Genomic DNA, 18,123 nt, shown 5'->3' on the forward strand with positions numbered 1-18,123 from the left:
GCAGCCCTAAAGCAGAGCAGTGTGTCTTGGTGGGACTGTGGGAGCAGGTGGCAGCAGCCTTGAGCCCCCAAATGATTCCTTTCTCATTCAGTGGGAGACCCCATAGGGCTGCTGCAATACCCAAGGAGTGGCCCAGGCTTTGACAGGCACAGTGGACAAGGATCACAGCAAGCACAAACTACACAGCCCCTGCCCCCAACCCCATTGCAGAAGATGGAAGCTGCAACCAAACACTGCCACTCTAAAACAGCACAAATCCACTCCATCGAACGGTATGAAGAAATATATTACTACTGCAGACCAGAAGGAAAAAGACAAACACCTAGAAATCAATCCTAAAGGCACAGAAATCTACAACCTAAAAGAGAATTCAAAGCAGCCATCATTAAAAAAAAAAAAAAACTCAATGAGTTACAGGAGAATTCAGAAAGACAGTTCAATGAAATCAAGAAAAAAATTAATGAACAAAGGGAATTCTTCACAAAGGGATCCAAACTACAAAGAAAAACCAATCAGAAACATTGAAGATGAAAAACACAATTGATGAGATAAAGAAAAATCTGAAGTCCTTAAATAACAGAGCTGATATTATGGAGGATAGAATTAGCAATCTGGAGGAGAGGAATACAGAAACGCTTCAGATAGACGAGGAGAGAGAACTAAGACTAAAAAGAAATGAAGAAATTCTCCAAGAAATATCCAACTCAATTAGGAAATGCAACATAAGGATTAACACTCCAGAGAGAAAAGTGAGGGAGAAAGGAGCAGAGAGCCTGCTCAAAGAAATAAAAGCTGAGAAATTCCCAAACCTGGAAAAGGACCTGGAATTACATGTAAAGAAAGCCAATATAACTCCGAGTTATGTCAATGTAAAAAGACCTTCTCAAGGCATGTGTTTAAAGCTGGCAAAAGTCAATGAGAAAGAAAAAGTATTAAGGGCAGCAAGGCAGAAGAAAACAACCTACAAAAGAACCCTCATCAGGCTTTCAGCAGATTTCTCAGCAGAAACCTTACAGGCTAGGAGAGAGTGGAATGATATATTCAAAATTCCAAAAGACAAAAACTTCTACCCAAGAATACTCTAACCAGTGAAAATATCCTTCAGATATGATGGATAAATAAAAACTTTCCCAGATAAACAAAAGCTGAGGGAGTTCACTGTCACAAGACACCCCCCTCACAAGACTTGATCAAGAAGGTCCTCATACCTGAAAAAAGAAACAGGAAAGGGTTTACAAAGCCTTGAGCAAGCAGATAAATAGGCAGACAAAATCAGAAACTTGCAACTCTCTGTCAGAACACATTAGCTAACAATTATAACTCTAAAGATAAAGGGAAGGAAAACATCAAAAAGAAATATAATCACTTCATTTTAACCACAAGTTTACAACACATAAGGGAGTAAGTTGTGACGACAACAACAAAGAAAGGGAGAAGAAAGAGATGAAACATACTTAGACTAAGGGAATGAGAGGCTATCAGAGAATGGACTATCTCATCTACAAGATCTTTTACACAAGTGGTTACAAGTAACCACTTAACAAAAACTCAGAACAGGGACACAAATGATAAATAAAGAGAAAACTAAGAAAACCATCATAGAGAGCCAACAAACTGAACTGGCAGTCTGAAATACATGGGACAAGAAACTAGTGAAACACAAAACAACTGGAAAGCAAGCAATAAAATGGAAGCAGCAAGCCTTCATATATCAATAATCACTCTAAATGTAAATGGATTGAATTCCCCAATCAAAAGACACCGAGGGCTGGATGGATTAAAAAACAAGACCCAACAATTAGCTGCCTCCAGGAAACATATCTCAGGTCTAAAGACAAACACAGGCTTAGAATGAAGTGATGAAAGACGATACTCCAAGCTAAAGGCAAAGAAAAGAAAGAAGGTGTTGCCATACTTATATCAAACAAAGTAGACTTCAAGATAAAAAAGACAATGAGAGACAAAGAGGGGTAGTATATAATGATAAAAGGGACACTCCACCTAGAAGACATAACACTTATAAATATATATGCTGTTAACACAAGAGCAACAAAGCACATAAAGCAATTATTAATTGACCTAATAGGACAAATTAACAGCAAGACAATAACAGTAGAGGACCCTAACATCCCACTGTCATCAACGGATAGATACACCAGATAGAAAGTCAACAAGGAAATGGTGGAATTAAACAAAAAACTACACTAGATGGACTTAGATACATGTAGAATACCCCACCCAAAATCAGCAGATACACATTCTTCTCAAGTGCACATAGAACGTTCGCAAAGATAGACCATATTCTGGGAAACAAGGCAAGCCTCAATAAACATAAGAAGACTGAAATCATATCAAGCATCTTTTCTGCCCATAATGCTATAAAACTAGAAATCAACTACAGAAAAAAAGCTGGGAAAGTGACAAACGTGGAGACTAACAACATGCTACTGAATAACAACGGATCATTGAAGAAATTAAAGGAGAAATCAAAGAATATCTGGAGAAAAATAAAAATGAAAATACCCTATACCAACTCATATGGGATGCAGCAAAAGCAGTCCCAAGACGGAAATTCATACCAATACAGGCCCACCTTAAGAAACACAAAAAATCTCAAATAAGCAATTTTAAACTAAATCTAACAGAACTAGAAACAAAAGAACATACAAAGACCAAAGTCAGCAGGAGGGAAATAATAAAAACTAGAGCAGAAACAAATGAAATTGAAACAAACCAAAAAAAACCAGTAGAAAGCATCAACTAAACTAAGAGCTAGTTCGTTGAGAAGATAAACAAAATTGACAAAACCTTAGCCAGACTCACTAAGAAAAAAAGAAAATAAGAGAGAATTAAATAAAATCAAAAATGAAAGAGGAAAAAATACAACAGATACCACAGAAATAGAAAGGGTTATAAGAGATCACTATGAAAAACTACATGCCAACAAACTGGACAATCTAGAAGAAATGGATAAATTCTTAGACTCACACAACTTCCCGAAACTGAATCAAGAAGATGTAGAGAATCTGAATAGATCAATCACAAGTAAAGAAGCTAATCAAAAACCTCCCAAAAATTAAAATTCAGGACCAGATGGCTTCTCTGGAGAATTCTACCAAACATTCAAAGAAGATTTAGTCCCTATCCTCCTCAAACTATTCCAAAACACTGAAGAAGACAGAACACTTCCTAACACATGTTATGAGTCCAAGATCACTATGATCCCAAAGCCAAACAAGGACAACACAAAGAAGGAAAACCACAGGCCAATACTGCTGATCAACATAGATGCAAAACTCCTCAACAAAATATTGGCAAACCAAATACAGTAATACATCAAAAGGATCATACATCATGATCAAGTGGGATTTATACCAGGGACACAGGGATGGTTTCAACATCCACAAATCAATCAACGTGATACACCACATCAATTAAAACGAGGAATAAAAACTACAGAATCATCTTAATAGATGCTGAGAAAGCATTTGACAAGATCCAACAGCCATTTATGATAAAAAATCTTAACAAAATGGGGATAGAAGGAAATTACTTCAACATAATAAAGGCCATATATGACAAACCCACAGCCAACACCATACTCAACAGGGAAAACTGAAAGCCATCCCTCTGACAACAGGAAGAAGACAAGAGTACCCACTCTTGCCACTCCTATTCAATATAGTACTAGAGGTTCTGGCCAGAGCAATTAGGCAAGAAAAAGAAATAAAAGGCATCCAAATTGGCAAGGAGGTAGTGAAACTCTCACTGTTTGCAGACAATATGCTTTTATATAGAGAAAGCCTAAAGAATCCCTCAGAAAACTATTAGAAATAATCAGCAACTACAGCAAAGTTGCAATGTACAAAATCAACTTACAAAAATCAGTTGCATTTCTATACTCTAATGACGAACTAACAGAAACAGAACTCAAGAATACAATCCCATTTACAACTGCAACAAAAAGAATAAAATACCTAGGAATAAACTTAACCAAAGAGGTGAATGATCTGTACGCCGAAAACTATAAAACACTGTTGAAAGAAACTGAAGACGACACAAAGAAATGGAAAGATATTCCGTGCTCTTGGATTGCAAGAATTAACGTCATTACAATGTCTATACTTCCTAACACAATCTATAGATTCAATGTGATCCCTATCAAAGTTCCAAAAACATCTTTCACAAAAATAGAACACAGAATCCTAAAATTTATACGGAACAAGAAAAGACCCCAAATAGCCAAAGGAATGATGAGGAAAAAGAACAAAGCTGGAGGTATCCTACTCCCTGATTTCAAAATATACTACAAAGCTACAGTAACCAAAACAGCATGGTACTTGCACAAAAATAGACACACAGATCAATGGAACAGAATTGAAAGCCCAGAAATAAACCCACACATTTATGGACAGCTAATATTCAACAAAGGAGCCAAGAGCATACAATGGAGAAAGGAGAGTTTCTTCAATAAATGGTGTTGGGAAAACTGGACAGCCACATGCAAAAGAATGAAAGTAGACCATTACCTTACACCATGCACAAAAATCAAGTTAAAATGGATTAAAGACTTGGATGTAAGACCCGAAACCATGAAACTTCTAGAAGAAAACACAGGCAGTACGCTCTTTGACATCAGTCTTAGCAGCATATTTTCAAGTACCACGTCTGACCAGGCAAGGGAAACAAAACAAAAAATGAACAAATGGGATTACATCAAACTAAAAAGCTTCTGCACAGCAAAGGAAACCATCAAGAAGACGAAAAGACAACCTGACAATTGGGAGAAGATATTTGCAAACCATATATCAGATAAGGGGTTAATATCCAAAATAAAAAATAAACAAATGGGACTTCATCAGACTGAAGAGTTTCTGTAAGGCAAAGGAAACCAGGGACAAAACAAAAAGACAACCCACCAATTGGGAGAAAATATTTGCAAATCATATATCCAAGATACATAAAGAACTCATTTAACTCAACAACAAAAAAACAAACAACCTAAACAGAAACCAGGCAGAGGATATGAACAGACATTTTTCCAAAGAAGATATACGGATGGTCAACAAGCACATGAAAAGATGTTCAACATCACTAATCATTAGGGAAATGCAAATCAAAACTATACTGAGATATCACCTTACATCTGTTATAATGGCTATAATTACCAAGACAAAAAACAACAAATGTTGGAGAGGATGTGGAGAAAAGGGAACCCTCATACACTGCTGGTGGGAATGCAAACTGGTACAGCCACTATGGAAAACAGCATGGAGATTTCTCAAAAACTAAAAACGGAAATACCATGCGACCTAGCTATTCCACTACTGGGTATTTATCCAAAAACTTGAAATCAACAATTCAAAGAGACTCATGCACCCCTAGTTCATTACAGCATTATTCACAATAGCCAAGATGTGGAAGCAACCCAAGTGCCCATCAACTGATGAATGGATAAAGAAGATGTGGTGTATAATATATATATATATATACACACAATGGAATACTACTCACTCATAAGAAAAGACAAAATTGTCCCATTTGCAACAACATGGATGGAACTTGCGGGTGTTACGTTAAGTGAGATAAGCCAGACAAACACCATATGATTTCACTCATATGTTGAAGATAAACAAATACATAGACAAAGAGAACAGATTAGTGGTTACCAGAGGAGAAGGGGGTGAGGGGATGGGCATAAGGGGTAAAGGGACAGATATACATGGTGACTGAAAAATGATAATGTACAACTGAAATTTCACACTGTTATAAACTACTATGACATCAATTTAAAAAAGAAAGAAATAATAAAGCCTGCATATTGAAAAAAAAAAAGAGAATTTTTTAAATGGGTAAAGACTCTGAACAGTCGTTTCTTCAAAGAAGACATACAAATGACCAATAATCACATGAAAAGATATTCAACGTCATTAGTCATTAGGGAAATGCAAATCAAAACCACGTCAGACCCACTAGGATGGCTAAAATCAAAGACAGACAATAGGAAATGCTGATGAGGATGTGAAGAAATCAATATCCTCATACACTGCTGGTGGGAATATAAAATGGTGCAGTTGCTTTGGAACACAGTCTGCTGTTTCCTCAAATGATTAAACATGGTCATCATACAACTCAGCAATTCCACTTCTGGGTTACACACCCAATAAAAATGAAAACATCTCCACATGAAAATTTGTAAACAAATGTTCGTAACAGCATTATTTATAGTAATCAAAAGGTAGAAACAACCCACATGACCATCAACTGACAGATAGACAAAATGTGGTATACCTCTACAGTGGAATATCATTCAGCAAGAAAAAGGAATGAAGTACTAGTAACTTGCTACAACATGGATGGATCTTGAAAACATCATGCTAAGTGAAAGAAGCCAGTCACAAAAGGCCAGACATTGTACAATTCAATTTATGAGACACGTAGAGAATAAGCAAATCTATGGAGGCAGAAAGTAGCTTAGTGGTTACACAGGGCTAGGGGTACAAGAGGATAAGGAGGTGACAGTTAAAGGGTACAAGAATTCTTTCTAAAGTGATGAAAATGTTCTAAAATTGACTACAGTGATGATGGCTGCATGTATCTGAATAAACTAAAAATCACTGAATTGTAAAGTTTAAATAAATGGGTGAATTGCATCACATGTGAATTATATCTCAATAACCTTTTAAAAAAAATGTAATTCAAGAATAATCTAGATCACTTGGCCTAGGCTATGACTCTAGCAACCTCAGTCCAGGAATTCCCTCTGTAACACACCACCTTAAAATAACGCCTTAAAGAAAATACAGATATTTGAGACCACCCCAGACCCACTGGATCAAAATCCTTATAATGGTACAGGGATCTTTCTTTTTTTTTAAGTTCCAGAGGTTAGAAGCGGGGAGTGGTGGGGCTTTAACAGACATGTAGAGAACAAGTGGGGAAATTTGAATATGATCTTTATATTAGATACCATTATTAAATAGATATTAAACTTCTTGGATCTGATGATATACTGTGGTTATTTAGGAGACTGTCCTTGATCTTAGGAGAAATACTTAACGGTGAGGCATCATAATGTCCATGACTTGCTTTGCAATGTTTCAGGAAAAAAAAAAAAAAAAATATATATATATATATATATATATATATATACACACACACACACATATAAACAGATAAAACAAATATGGCAAAATGTAAAGTTACAACCAAATTCATCAATCTAAGTAAGCTTACATGGGTATTCATTCTATCATTCTTTTCATTTTTCTGTAGGCTTGAAATTTTCAAAATAAAAAGTTGAGGAGGAAAGAAGTTCCACAAATGATCCTGATTCTCCCTGTGGCCTAAGAGTCACAAACTTTAGGTCATATAAGGAAATCTTTTGATCCAAAAATTAACTTCCCACTTGCTGTAAGAAGACTTCTTCCCCTATCCCCACTTCCCAGGATGGACAAACGAACACAGCTTTCTACTCCATATATGCCAACCCAAAAGACTTATAATCCCAAAGAGCAGACAAGATTACATTTTGATAGGAACAAGTTTCTGTTACTTTACCCTGCAAATTACTAATCTTCCTTGTCCTATGGCTACAGGGAAGAGTGTTAGATCAGGGTAAAGTCAATGGGTGCCTTAATGAAGAGGCAGGACCACCAAGGGTAAAAGGGCATAAGATGCACTCTCAGGCAGGAAACAACCTGCCCAGACTACACAGCTTAACCTTTGTTAGGTCCTGGCTATCACAAGCCCAGACAAAGAAAAGGCTCATTCTTTCATCTAATATATACTGAAGTGCCCACTGTGTGCAAAATATGTTCCCTATCTTCACGTACTAAATATGAATACCACAGAGCTGGACACAGAAGCAACACAACTTCACAAGATTTAGAATCATTTTTATAAGTAAGATCTTTCCCAGGAAATTTATTCGTTAAAGTTATAATCATACTGAATCTTTTTCTTGACTCTCACTACATACTCAGTATCAGTGACAGCATGAGAGAGCAATCAGAATATAAATTCAATTAAATTCCATTCTTTTTCTATACTTCACTTTGAGAAATTAAACTATCCAAACACTAAAAGGGAAAATAACAGATGTGGCAATGACAAATGACAACCAAGGATTTGTTCATAGAGCAAGGGACCATCTTTATTAACACTTACCAAGCCAGCAGTAAGAGAAGGCGCAGACTGTCCAAGGGACTGGTTCCTCATTCGAACCAGGTTTGATGCTTCTCCTGAAGACTGCCAAGTCACCTGTCCCACACTGCTATGGACACTGCTGGACAAGGGGAGCAGCTGCTTACCTTCAAACACAAGATTTGGAAAATATACTTGCAATTATTTCTTAATTAACAAATTAAAAAATAAAATGATATCAAGAGGATAAAAGTATATCGATCCAAAACAAAGTGAAGTTCCTCCATATCCATTTTAGAATCTGTAGCCCTTTAAAAATTCCAAGTGTCTTGGTGGTGAGAAGAATTGCAAGTGGAACACTAAACTGAATTGACTGTTTTAAATTCTCTGTAACATCTACCACCAAGTCAGCCACTGACCCTGACACTAAACCTAGCAGGTTAGGAGTTTTCCAGCCCCTTCCATCCCTTTTAGTTTCTCACCAACCCAACGCGACACAAGTGGGGCTGACAGCTTTCCCCTAGACAAGTTTGGCCCTTAGGTTTTCAGAAGACAAACAATGAATCTACACTGCTCTCGCCAGACCGCATGGTTCAGTCCAGGTTGACTGACTGCCTTAATCTCACTGAAAGACTACAAGAAAGTCACTTATAAAGACTGAGTACCTAGAATCGCAATGACTTTCCAACCAAGGTGCCAGTCCCATTTCAACCCCTTCCTTCCCACCATTCTTCACATTGCTGCTAGTGATCTAACCGAAACAAATGTGGTCAAGTCATTCCCTTCCTTAAAACTTCTGATCACTCCCTACTGTTTAAAGAATTAAGCCAAACTTTTAAAATACTAAAAAGATCCTCCATAAATCCAGATTATCTTCCTGGCCTCATCTCTTTCCACTCTTTTCCATACCCACTCACTCGCTCAGCTTCAATATCACACCCTACACTTTCACCTGGCTTCATCTTGACCACCCAATTCACTTGAAAATCCTTCCTCTTCCTGGCAAAATTCTATTCATCATGGAAATGCCCACTGTGACAAAGGTGTGAGCAAAAGGAGGTTTTGGTTTTGGTTTGGCCAAAAAATACCCTTTTACTGCAAACAAAATGTGATGCAACTTATTTGGAGAATAATTTAGCAAAACTTATTAAAATTTTAATTTGAATATGTTTGGACCCAGCATTCTACTTGTAGGAATGTAATATAAAGGAAAAAAATAGTAGATCAGACTATTCACCTTAGCAATGCTCACCATAATAAAATTGGAAATAAGATAAATGTTCATTATGAGTTAAAGAAATGATAATATCTACACATAATGAAATACTAATCCCATTAAAAAAAATGAGGCAACCTAACATGTAGTCAAGAGAAAAACATTCAACATTTCTTGTTGAGTGAAAAAAGCAGAAAGGAAGTATGAAGCATATAATCCCAATTTTGATTTTAAAATTAAAAAGTTTGTGTATATTTATATAAAATTTTTAATGTATATTTAAACATAATGGAGAATATATAAATTGTTTGAAGGGAGGGAGACAAGGTAAAAATTAAGAAGTATTTTTCACTCTGACATGATGCATGTTTTTGTACTCAGATTTTTATAACTGGCATATTTTACTTTTTTAAACAGAAACACGCAGTATTTTTTCAAAATCTAGTTATCTGTCAAGTCTCCTCTCAAATATATGCTTTACTTAGAAAGTTTTCAGTAAAACCCTACACAAAAAATAGCAGTGGTTCTCTACTCAAAATTTCCATAAGCCTAGAGTAGAGCCTGTCTGCCTTCTTTCCTTCCTCCAGACGATCTGTCTACTCTTCATCTATATATTGTAAAGGAAAGCTAGCATGTTAACTTACCCTATCCACATATACAAGGCTAGTATCATATCTCTATCTCTCTTCAACATACGGGCCTGCTGGGGAAAGAGGCTCACACAAGTGCAGAAGAAACCCATTTGGACATATACTAGTCAGAGCTCAAAGTGTACCAAGGATTGCCAAGAATTTGAGGAAAACAAACAACATAAAACAGAAGGAATAACATGAACAAATGGAGCAAATAGCCCTTCAGTAAACAAGTAACTCAGAAAAAAAGAAAACTTCTTAAAAATTCTAATTATTATTCTTACAATGATTCAAGAAGCTACTGTATAAAATATTCCCAGTTAAAGGTGGCTGACTGAGCACATACTCTTATCTTTTGTCTCCCAGGAAACTCCACTAAAATGAGAATAAGGAAGTAAAATAAACAAAGGTTATAACCAGACACAGAGAGAGAGAGAGACAGAGCGAGAGAGAAGGAGCGAGAGAGAGTATGAGAGGATGACCAAATTTGGGGAAAATCTAAAGCAGATAGGTGAATCATCACCAAGAGAACTGGGCAAAGAAACACCCAAGGTATAATAAGCACAGGGGAGGCTACAGTTAAACGGAGGAGGAGGCAGTCGTGCAAAATCTCAGATAAGTTCAGTATTCAGAAAGGCAAGAGACCTAAGAGGACATAAAGTAAGACATAAGGCTGAAATCAGATTAACTGAAAGTCTGTAGACAGAACAATCAAACACAACCACATTCCCACATTGTACCACCCAGAAGCCAGGCAACTACCTCGCGGGATAAAAGTGATTTAGCATCACCGGGCAAAGCAATGGATTCTGGTTGTTAGGTGCTCAGAAAAAAAGAGTTGATTCAGAAACAAAAGAAAACTTAAAAAAAATTTTTTTAATCCAAAACTTCTACCTGAGGTCAAATGGATTCTCTTTTTTCATACTCTATTGATGGCTTAAAATTATGCCACATTGTAATGGCCTCCTACCTGGACCGTGATTTCCTTATATAATTTTTCCCCCTTGAATTTTTTAAGACTTTTCTATGGAGGAGGTAGGGAGGCACTATGGGCTTTGGAATGGGTTTTGGAAATGGGGAAAAAAAGATCAAAAGAGGCAAAGGATGTGAAGTCTACAGAAGTGAGCAGAGAGCAAAAATCAGAGTGAAAGGGAATAACCAGGGATAGTAGTCAACCAAGAAATACCTAGCATAATCTTCCTCAAAAAAAAAAAAAAGAAAAGAAATATCTAGCAGGTTCAAGAGGTTAGTGTTCAGAGATGCCATGAGGAAGTAGTAAAAAGAAGACAGCCTTACCCATAAGTGTTCTAGTCAAGACTACCACCAGACAGAAAGCTGTCAAGATACCAAATCAGTTGATACATCCTTAAATATTGACAACACAGTCTCACATTTCTTAAAAAGCAAAATTAGGGCCAGCCCTGGTGACCTAGTGGTTACATTCAGCATGCTCTGCTTCAGCGGCCCGGGTTCGGTTCCTGGGCAAGGACCCACACCGCTCCGTTAGCGGCCCTGCTGGGCTGGTGGCCTACATACTGAAAAACAGAGGAAGACTGGCACAGATGTCAGCTCAGAGTGAATGCTCCTCAGCAAAAAAAAAAAAAGAAAAACGAGATACATACCTGACAAAGAACTAGCCAGGCTTCCTCTCCGTAACTTACAGTCGTCCTGACTAAGCTGTCGTTGAAGTTTAGCTTTGCCAGTGGATGAAAATATGTCAGGATTACTGAGCTTCCTGAAGAGCAGGGGACTAAGTCCAGCCATCACATCCTTCAAAGAGAAAAAAATAAAACGAAAGTCTTTAACGTCTTTTCTGAAAGTAAAAGAACTGTATATTAAACATCTCTACCACATTCAATACACTTAAAAAGTGCCATAATTTTACATTTCCTGGTCAATAGCTAAAGCCAGAAACATATTTCTTAGTAAAAGCTCTTTGGATATGCTATGAAGGATGTGGGACATTGTTTATAAAATGTGAAAGGAAAAATAGGGGAGGAGGCTCACAAGATGACATGATAAGACATTTTGATAGGATGTATCATTCATAATGAATACACACCTAGTTATGTTTACTTATTTACTTTTCTCCTTTTATTCACACTCTTCCTATATCAAGTAAAGTGTATTTTGGTTTTTCAAAAATCATAAATAACAGACCTTCCTTTACCTGTCATACAAAGTTAGAAATACTTCTAACATTCAATTAATGCTAAAATAAAACTTAGAGCTTTCTTTATCTGCCTATTGTGAAAATTAACAAAAGAGTTGGGCAAGCTTGTAGAGGACGCTCTCACGTCCTATCTTGCGTTATCAATTACTCCAAACAGGAAGAGACGTGTGCCTGCATCTCTGACAGGAAGGATTTGCAACTTAACTATCCAGCAGGAAGAAGGAAGATTTCTCTCCTCACCCAGCAAAAGCCTAGCCAATGAGAGACTGTAGCACCCCAACCAACGGGAACCCTCTATACTCTGGGCTCTCAATTTCCTCCAATGGACTTTATGTTCAACCCAGCCCCTCCCAACTCCCCCTTTTCCTCTATAAAAACAAACCCCTTTGTTTCTCTGGATTTCTCTATGGTCCGCCATAACCTGCATATCCTAAATGGCAATTCTTCTGGCTATTCCCAAATAAACTCGTTTTGCGGGTAAAACAACTGGCTGATTTATTTCTTAAGTTGACACTATTATAGAGGCTAAATACATGGTATCAATGAAAAAGCATAAAAGTACTATGGAGAAAATACAGACAATATGAAATATTAACAGTGCCTCCCACCCCTTTGCCTTTATTTCAGTCTAGTCCATCCTACCCCATCCTAATGCCTCTTCCTCCTCACTCAGTAAGCAGTGTCCAACATATCATCAAGATTCAGACATTCAGAAGCAAACACTCACCTAATTGGCAGCATTAAATAAGAAACTATGCTGCAAAAAATAAGGCAAATGAGGTATATCTTTTATACTTGAGTGAAGAAAGCTACAACAAATACAGATAAAAGTGGCACATCAAACTGATCTGAACAACAGAAAAACAAAATGAGAAACATAAGGAGAAATAACTGAAATCTGTGTTACCTGCCATTTGAAAAACAAGACTCAAGTAACTGGTACCATGGCTATACTAAATGTCTGGGGGGAATAAATGGAAATATGTCCACCTCCTTGAGAAAACATCAAAAAAACAAACAACAAACAAAAAACCCTCTAAGGTCATATACTGTGATTGGTGGGTTCACATGGGAAAGTACTAATATTGGTTGGTGGTGGCCACCCAGAATATAATTTACAAAATCCGAAGCATAAAAAGAAGAGTAAAGGGGCCAGCCAGGTGGCACAGTGGTCAAGCTCACATGTTCTGCTTCGGCGGCCCGAGATTCACTGGTTTGGATGCCAGGTGTGGACCTACGCACTGCTTGTCAAGCCATGCTGTGGTAGGCATCCCACATATAAAGTAGAGGACGATGGGCACAGATGTTAGATCAGGGTCAGTCTTCCTCAGCAAAAAGAGGAGGATTGGCAGTGGATGTTAGCTCAGGGCTAATCTTCCTCAAAAAAAAAAAAAAAAGAAGAAGAAGAGTAAAGTTAATGAATAGAAATAACTGAAGAGAGAAGGAAAAGTATTTTTAAAATTGGGAGTAAAAGGATAAAAGGATGAAGGAGGATATTTAGGCATTGTATCATTAAAGCAATTGATGTATCCAGGCAACTGTAACAGGAGTGAGCAGGGAGAAAGGAGAACTGGAAGCAGTAGTTAATGTAAAAAGAGAAGGCAGTAGGGCATATTCCCACCATCTGGTATGTCAAGAATGAAACAGTACCAAGGAAGCAGGATTTGCGCACTAATGCTGGTAATCCACCAAAAAGAGCTGGTACTCACAGAAGCAACAACCCCAGCAAGAGGCCTGGGGGTGGAGGGAAGTGAGGAGGCCTTGGAAGATATGAAGCTGAAGCAATATCCTAGATGAAGGCAATATGGAGAGGGAAAGCTCCCACCCTAGAAATAACTTAGAAATGAGCTACATGAGAGAGCCAGCACTTGGATGCTACGCTGTATGGATGAACAGTCTTAGGCAGAAAAAGAACCACCACCAAGAGAGGACTAGATCAGCACCAATTAAGAGAAAGCCACCTCTTTTTCAACCTTCCTGTTCCCTATCATAACATACTAAAGAAGCGAAGCCAGAAAACAGAGGAGAGGAAAATCAAAAGCAGGTCATGCCCCTTCTTACTCTAAGTCTCTCTTCTCAAAACCTTGCAAAGGAAAGAAAATGTAAATTAAATTGGATATGAAATTTAACTTTCAAACAAGAATGTCTTTTTAACTTTTACTGAAGTATACTACTCATTTCAGAAAAGTACATATATCTAAGCATATAAATCAATGAATTTTCACAAGTTAAACATATCCATGTAACCAGCATCAAGATTTTTAAAAAAAAACAAAAAAAAGACATAAGCAGTCACCCCAGAAAGTCCCCGATGCTCCCTTCCAGTGGTTACTCCAGAACCCTCCAGGGTAACCACTACCCAGGCTTTGAACAGAATAGATCATATAAAGTGAAATATTTTCTATGAATGGAATTACTCAGTATGAACTGTTCTGTGTCTTGCTTCTTTTGCTCAACTACACTGAACTTTGTAAAATAGCAGAACATTATTCAATTTACCCAAGAGACCATTAAGGGACAGGACAGGAGAATGAAGCAAGTAAGTTAGAACCACACATAGCCCAAGAGAGAAAGACAAAGGGCATGAGAAGTAGAACTTCCTTACTAACTTATTTCTTGCGGTTTTCTAGTTCCCATTTCTAGTCACTTACAAGGTCCAGCCAAACTACATGTTTGCAGATTCAATGGGCTACCATTGCACCCTCATAATAAGCTCTTTCTTTCTGCTTAAACTAGATCAAACTGGCTTCTATCATCTCTACAATCAAATGATTCTTAAGCAAAATAGGAAGTTAATGAAGGGAAGGAGCCTAGGATGACTTCCTGGTTTCTGACTTGGGTGGTATGCTTATCAAGCCAGAAAATAAAAAAGGAGCAACAAGTTTACAAATAAACACTGCTGTGGTAACAGTAAATATTAGCATAACTACAAATTAGAGTACTTTTCCAATAACTATTAGGGGAACTATAAACATTTAACTGGAAAGAAGAAAACAAAGGAGTTATGAATATCTCTCCTCAACTACATGAAGGCTATCTCCTCCATTACAGGAGAGTCAGAGGCCAGAATTAGAACTACAGGATGAAACAACAGAGGGAGAAGTAGGTTCAGTTAGAAGGAAGAACTGTCTAACAGTGAATAGGCCACCTTATAAAGGAACGGATTGCGCCAATAGAAATACCGAAAAAGTAAGGTGAAAGGGGGCCTGAAGCAGTGATTCTCAAAACGTGGTCCCCAGACCAGCAGCATCAGCATCACCTGTGAACTTGTTAGAAATGCAAATTCTCGGGCCCCATTCTCATCTACTAACTCAGAAATTCTGAGGGAGGGGATCAGCAATGTGTTTTAACAAACCCTCCAGCTGATTCTGAAGCATTCTAAAATTTGAGAACCTCAAGACTAGATCAATAACTTTCAATATGATGCCATCAACACACGGATGCGCTGATCAATTGTGAGGATTGTGTCACAAATTATTTGAAATTGATAATAAAGTACTCAAGTTTGCTACCAGTTTACTTTCTTAAATAAATGAAAGCAGGTTCTTGGTAAACACTACAATAAAGTCAATTCACATGTATGACAACATTCTTTCTTGAGATTATTTTAAAACGCAGAATTATAGCTAGCATGCCAGAAATTACAAGTAACCTGTATTTATCTGCCATAGCAATATTCTAACAATAACATATCTAACATATGCCATGTAAATATCAATTGTCGAAAAGAATGGTACACAATCTGTATATGTTCCTTCCAACTCTAACAGCTTATTGTTTTCTCTTTTAATTCAGAGTACTGAATTGTGGCTATTTTGCTATTGCCCAGGGAGTCCTCAGAGTCCTCCCTCTCTTGGCTCAGAACCATCTCCCCCCTCCACAATACCAAAGCAAATCTCAGGCTAACTTTACCCACCAAACTAGTTTTGTGCTTATACCATACTATGCTACTAAGGCTAGGATATGAAGTAGGCAAAGGATTCACAGCTGAAAACAGGAGTCTACATACTAAAAACCTGTCTATCAGGCTAAAAAATCAGGGTTAATGCTCATTAGGAGTCGTCTTATCCCTTATGACTGGTAATGCAGTAGGTGAAGAGAATTCTATACCCTGTGGCAGATTCTTCTTCTTTTTTGTTTTTTAAAGATTTTATTTTTTTTCCTTTTTCTCCCCAAAGCCCCCCAGTACATAGTTGTATATTTTTAGTTGTGGGTCCTTCTAAATGTGGCATGTGGGATGCCACCTCAGCATGGCCTAATGAGTGGTGCCATGTCCGTGCCCAGGATTCGAACTGGCAAAACCCAGGACTGCCAAAGCAGAGCACACGAACTTAACCACTCGGCCACAGGGCCAGCCCCTGGCAGATTCTTCTTGACCTACCCTGCCAAGAGTCAAACCCAGTTGCCACACTAATCAAAGTCCATTCTCTTAATCTCTATCAAAAGCCTTTGCTGGACATCCATATGCAAAAAAAATGAACTTTGACCCATACTTTAAGCATATCAAAAACAACATATACAAAAATTAATTCTAAATGGATCATGAATCTAACTATAAAACCTAAAAGTATAAAACTTCAGAAGAGGAGCTAGCCCTATGGCCTAGTGGTTAAGTTCGGCACACTCCATTTCAGCAGACCAGGTTCAGTTCCCAGGCACAGACCTACACCACTCGTCAGCAGCCATGGTGTGGTGGTGACCCACATACAAAATAGAGGAAGACTATTTTGCTCAGGGCAAATCTTCCTCAAGCAAAAAAAAAGGAGATTGGCAACAGACATTAGCTCAGGGTGAATCTTCCTCAGCAAAAAAAACAAAAACAAACAAAAAAAACTTCAGAAGAAAATACAAGAATAAATTTTTAAACTTTGAGTTAGGTAGAGTTCTTAGACAAGAAACAAAGCACAAGTATAAAAAGAACACATATACAAAGGGGACCTCATCAAATTTAAAAACTACTACTCTTCAAAAGTTACTGTTAAAAAAATTAAAAACGGAGCCAGTCCTGATGGCCTAGCAGTTAAAGTTCAGCGCATTCTGCTTTGGCAGCCCAGGTTTGGTTCCCAGGCGCAGAACCACACCGCTTATCTGTCAGCAGCCATGCTGTGAGCAGTGGCTCACACAGAAGAACTAGAAGGACTTACAACTAGAATATACAACTATGTACTGAGGCTTTGGGGAGGGGAAAAAAAAAGAGAGAGGAACATTGGCAACAGATGTTAGCTCAGGGCAAATCATTCTCAGCCAAAAAAAGAATTAAAACAAATCACACACAAGGAAAAAATATTTGCAAAACACACATCTGAAAAAGGACTGGCATTCAGTGTAAATAAAGATCTTTCACAATTCAATAATAAGAAAATACACAAGCCAATAAAAAAAAAAATGAGCAAAAGATTCAACAGACACTTCAACAAAGAGGTAAATACATCAAATGAACATATGAAACCCACCTCAAAACCATTTATCATTAGGGAAACAAAAGTTAAAATCAAATGAGAGGTAACATCAGCAAAACGGTGGATGGAGTGCGCAGCTCCAAACTAACATCCTTCCACAGAAACATGGAAAAACAAGCAGAAACTGTCAAAAACACCTTTATCAGAAGTCTGGAAAATAGTCAAAGGTTAACAGCAACCAAGAGAATGATGAATCAAGAAGTCAACTTTAAAATGGTAGGAAAGCTTGTGGCATTTCTATTTGCCCTTGCCCCACCCACTCTTAGATGCGGAAGCAGTCTTGAAGACATCAGCCAGTGTTCCCAGCATGGGTCTCTGGTTCCAGAAGAAGCCAAATAGACCTTATTTGCAAATTACTGTTTATGTCTAACTTGTCTGGAGACTACCTGAAGGACTGACACAAGGCACTGCTCCCTATTTCACCTGACTCAGAATCTGCTCAACTTAGCAGTGAGCATTGCTCAAAAACACTGTAAGGTGATCCAAACACTCACAGCC

The 18,123-nt window shown here is 37.7% G+C and overlaps 1 protein-coding gene across 7 annotated transcripts in view; it reads right to left on the bottom strand.

Annotated features, from left to right (window-relative positions):
- MAST2 (microtubule associated serine/threonine kinase 2) overlaps nucleotides 1-18,123 on the bottom strand; it is a 211,016-nt gene that overhangs the window by 170,708 nt on the left and 22,185 nt on the right. For 6 of the 7 annotated variants that reach the window (XM_070609709.1, XM_070609713.1, XM_070609712.1 and 3 more), the window contains 2 exons: nucleotides 11,616-11,763; nucleotides 8,170-8,312 (listed from right to left, as the gene is read on the bottom strand). In XM_070609709.1, the coding sequence (XP_070465810.1) occupies nucleotides 8,170-8,312; nucleotides 11,616-11,763 (291 nt within the window). Of the gene's footprint in view, nucleotides 1-8,169; nucleotides 8,313-11,615; nucleotides 11,764-18,123 lie in introns of those variants that run through there. The other variant, XM_070609720.1, reaches the window with a different exon arrangement.

Source organism: Equus przewalskii, chromosome 2 (assembly GCF_037783145.1).
Source record: "Equus przewalskii isolate Varuska chromosome 2, EquPr2, whole genome shotgun sequence".
In the NCBI taxonomy this organism is placed as follows: Eukaryota; Metazoa; Chordata; class Mammalia; order Perissodactyla; family Equidae; genus Equus; species Equus przewalskii.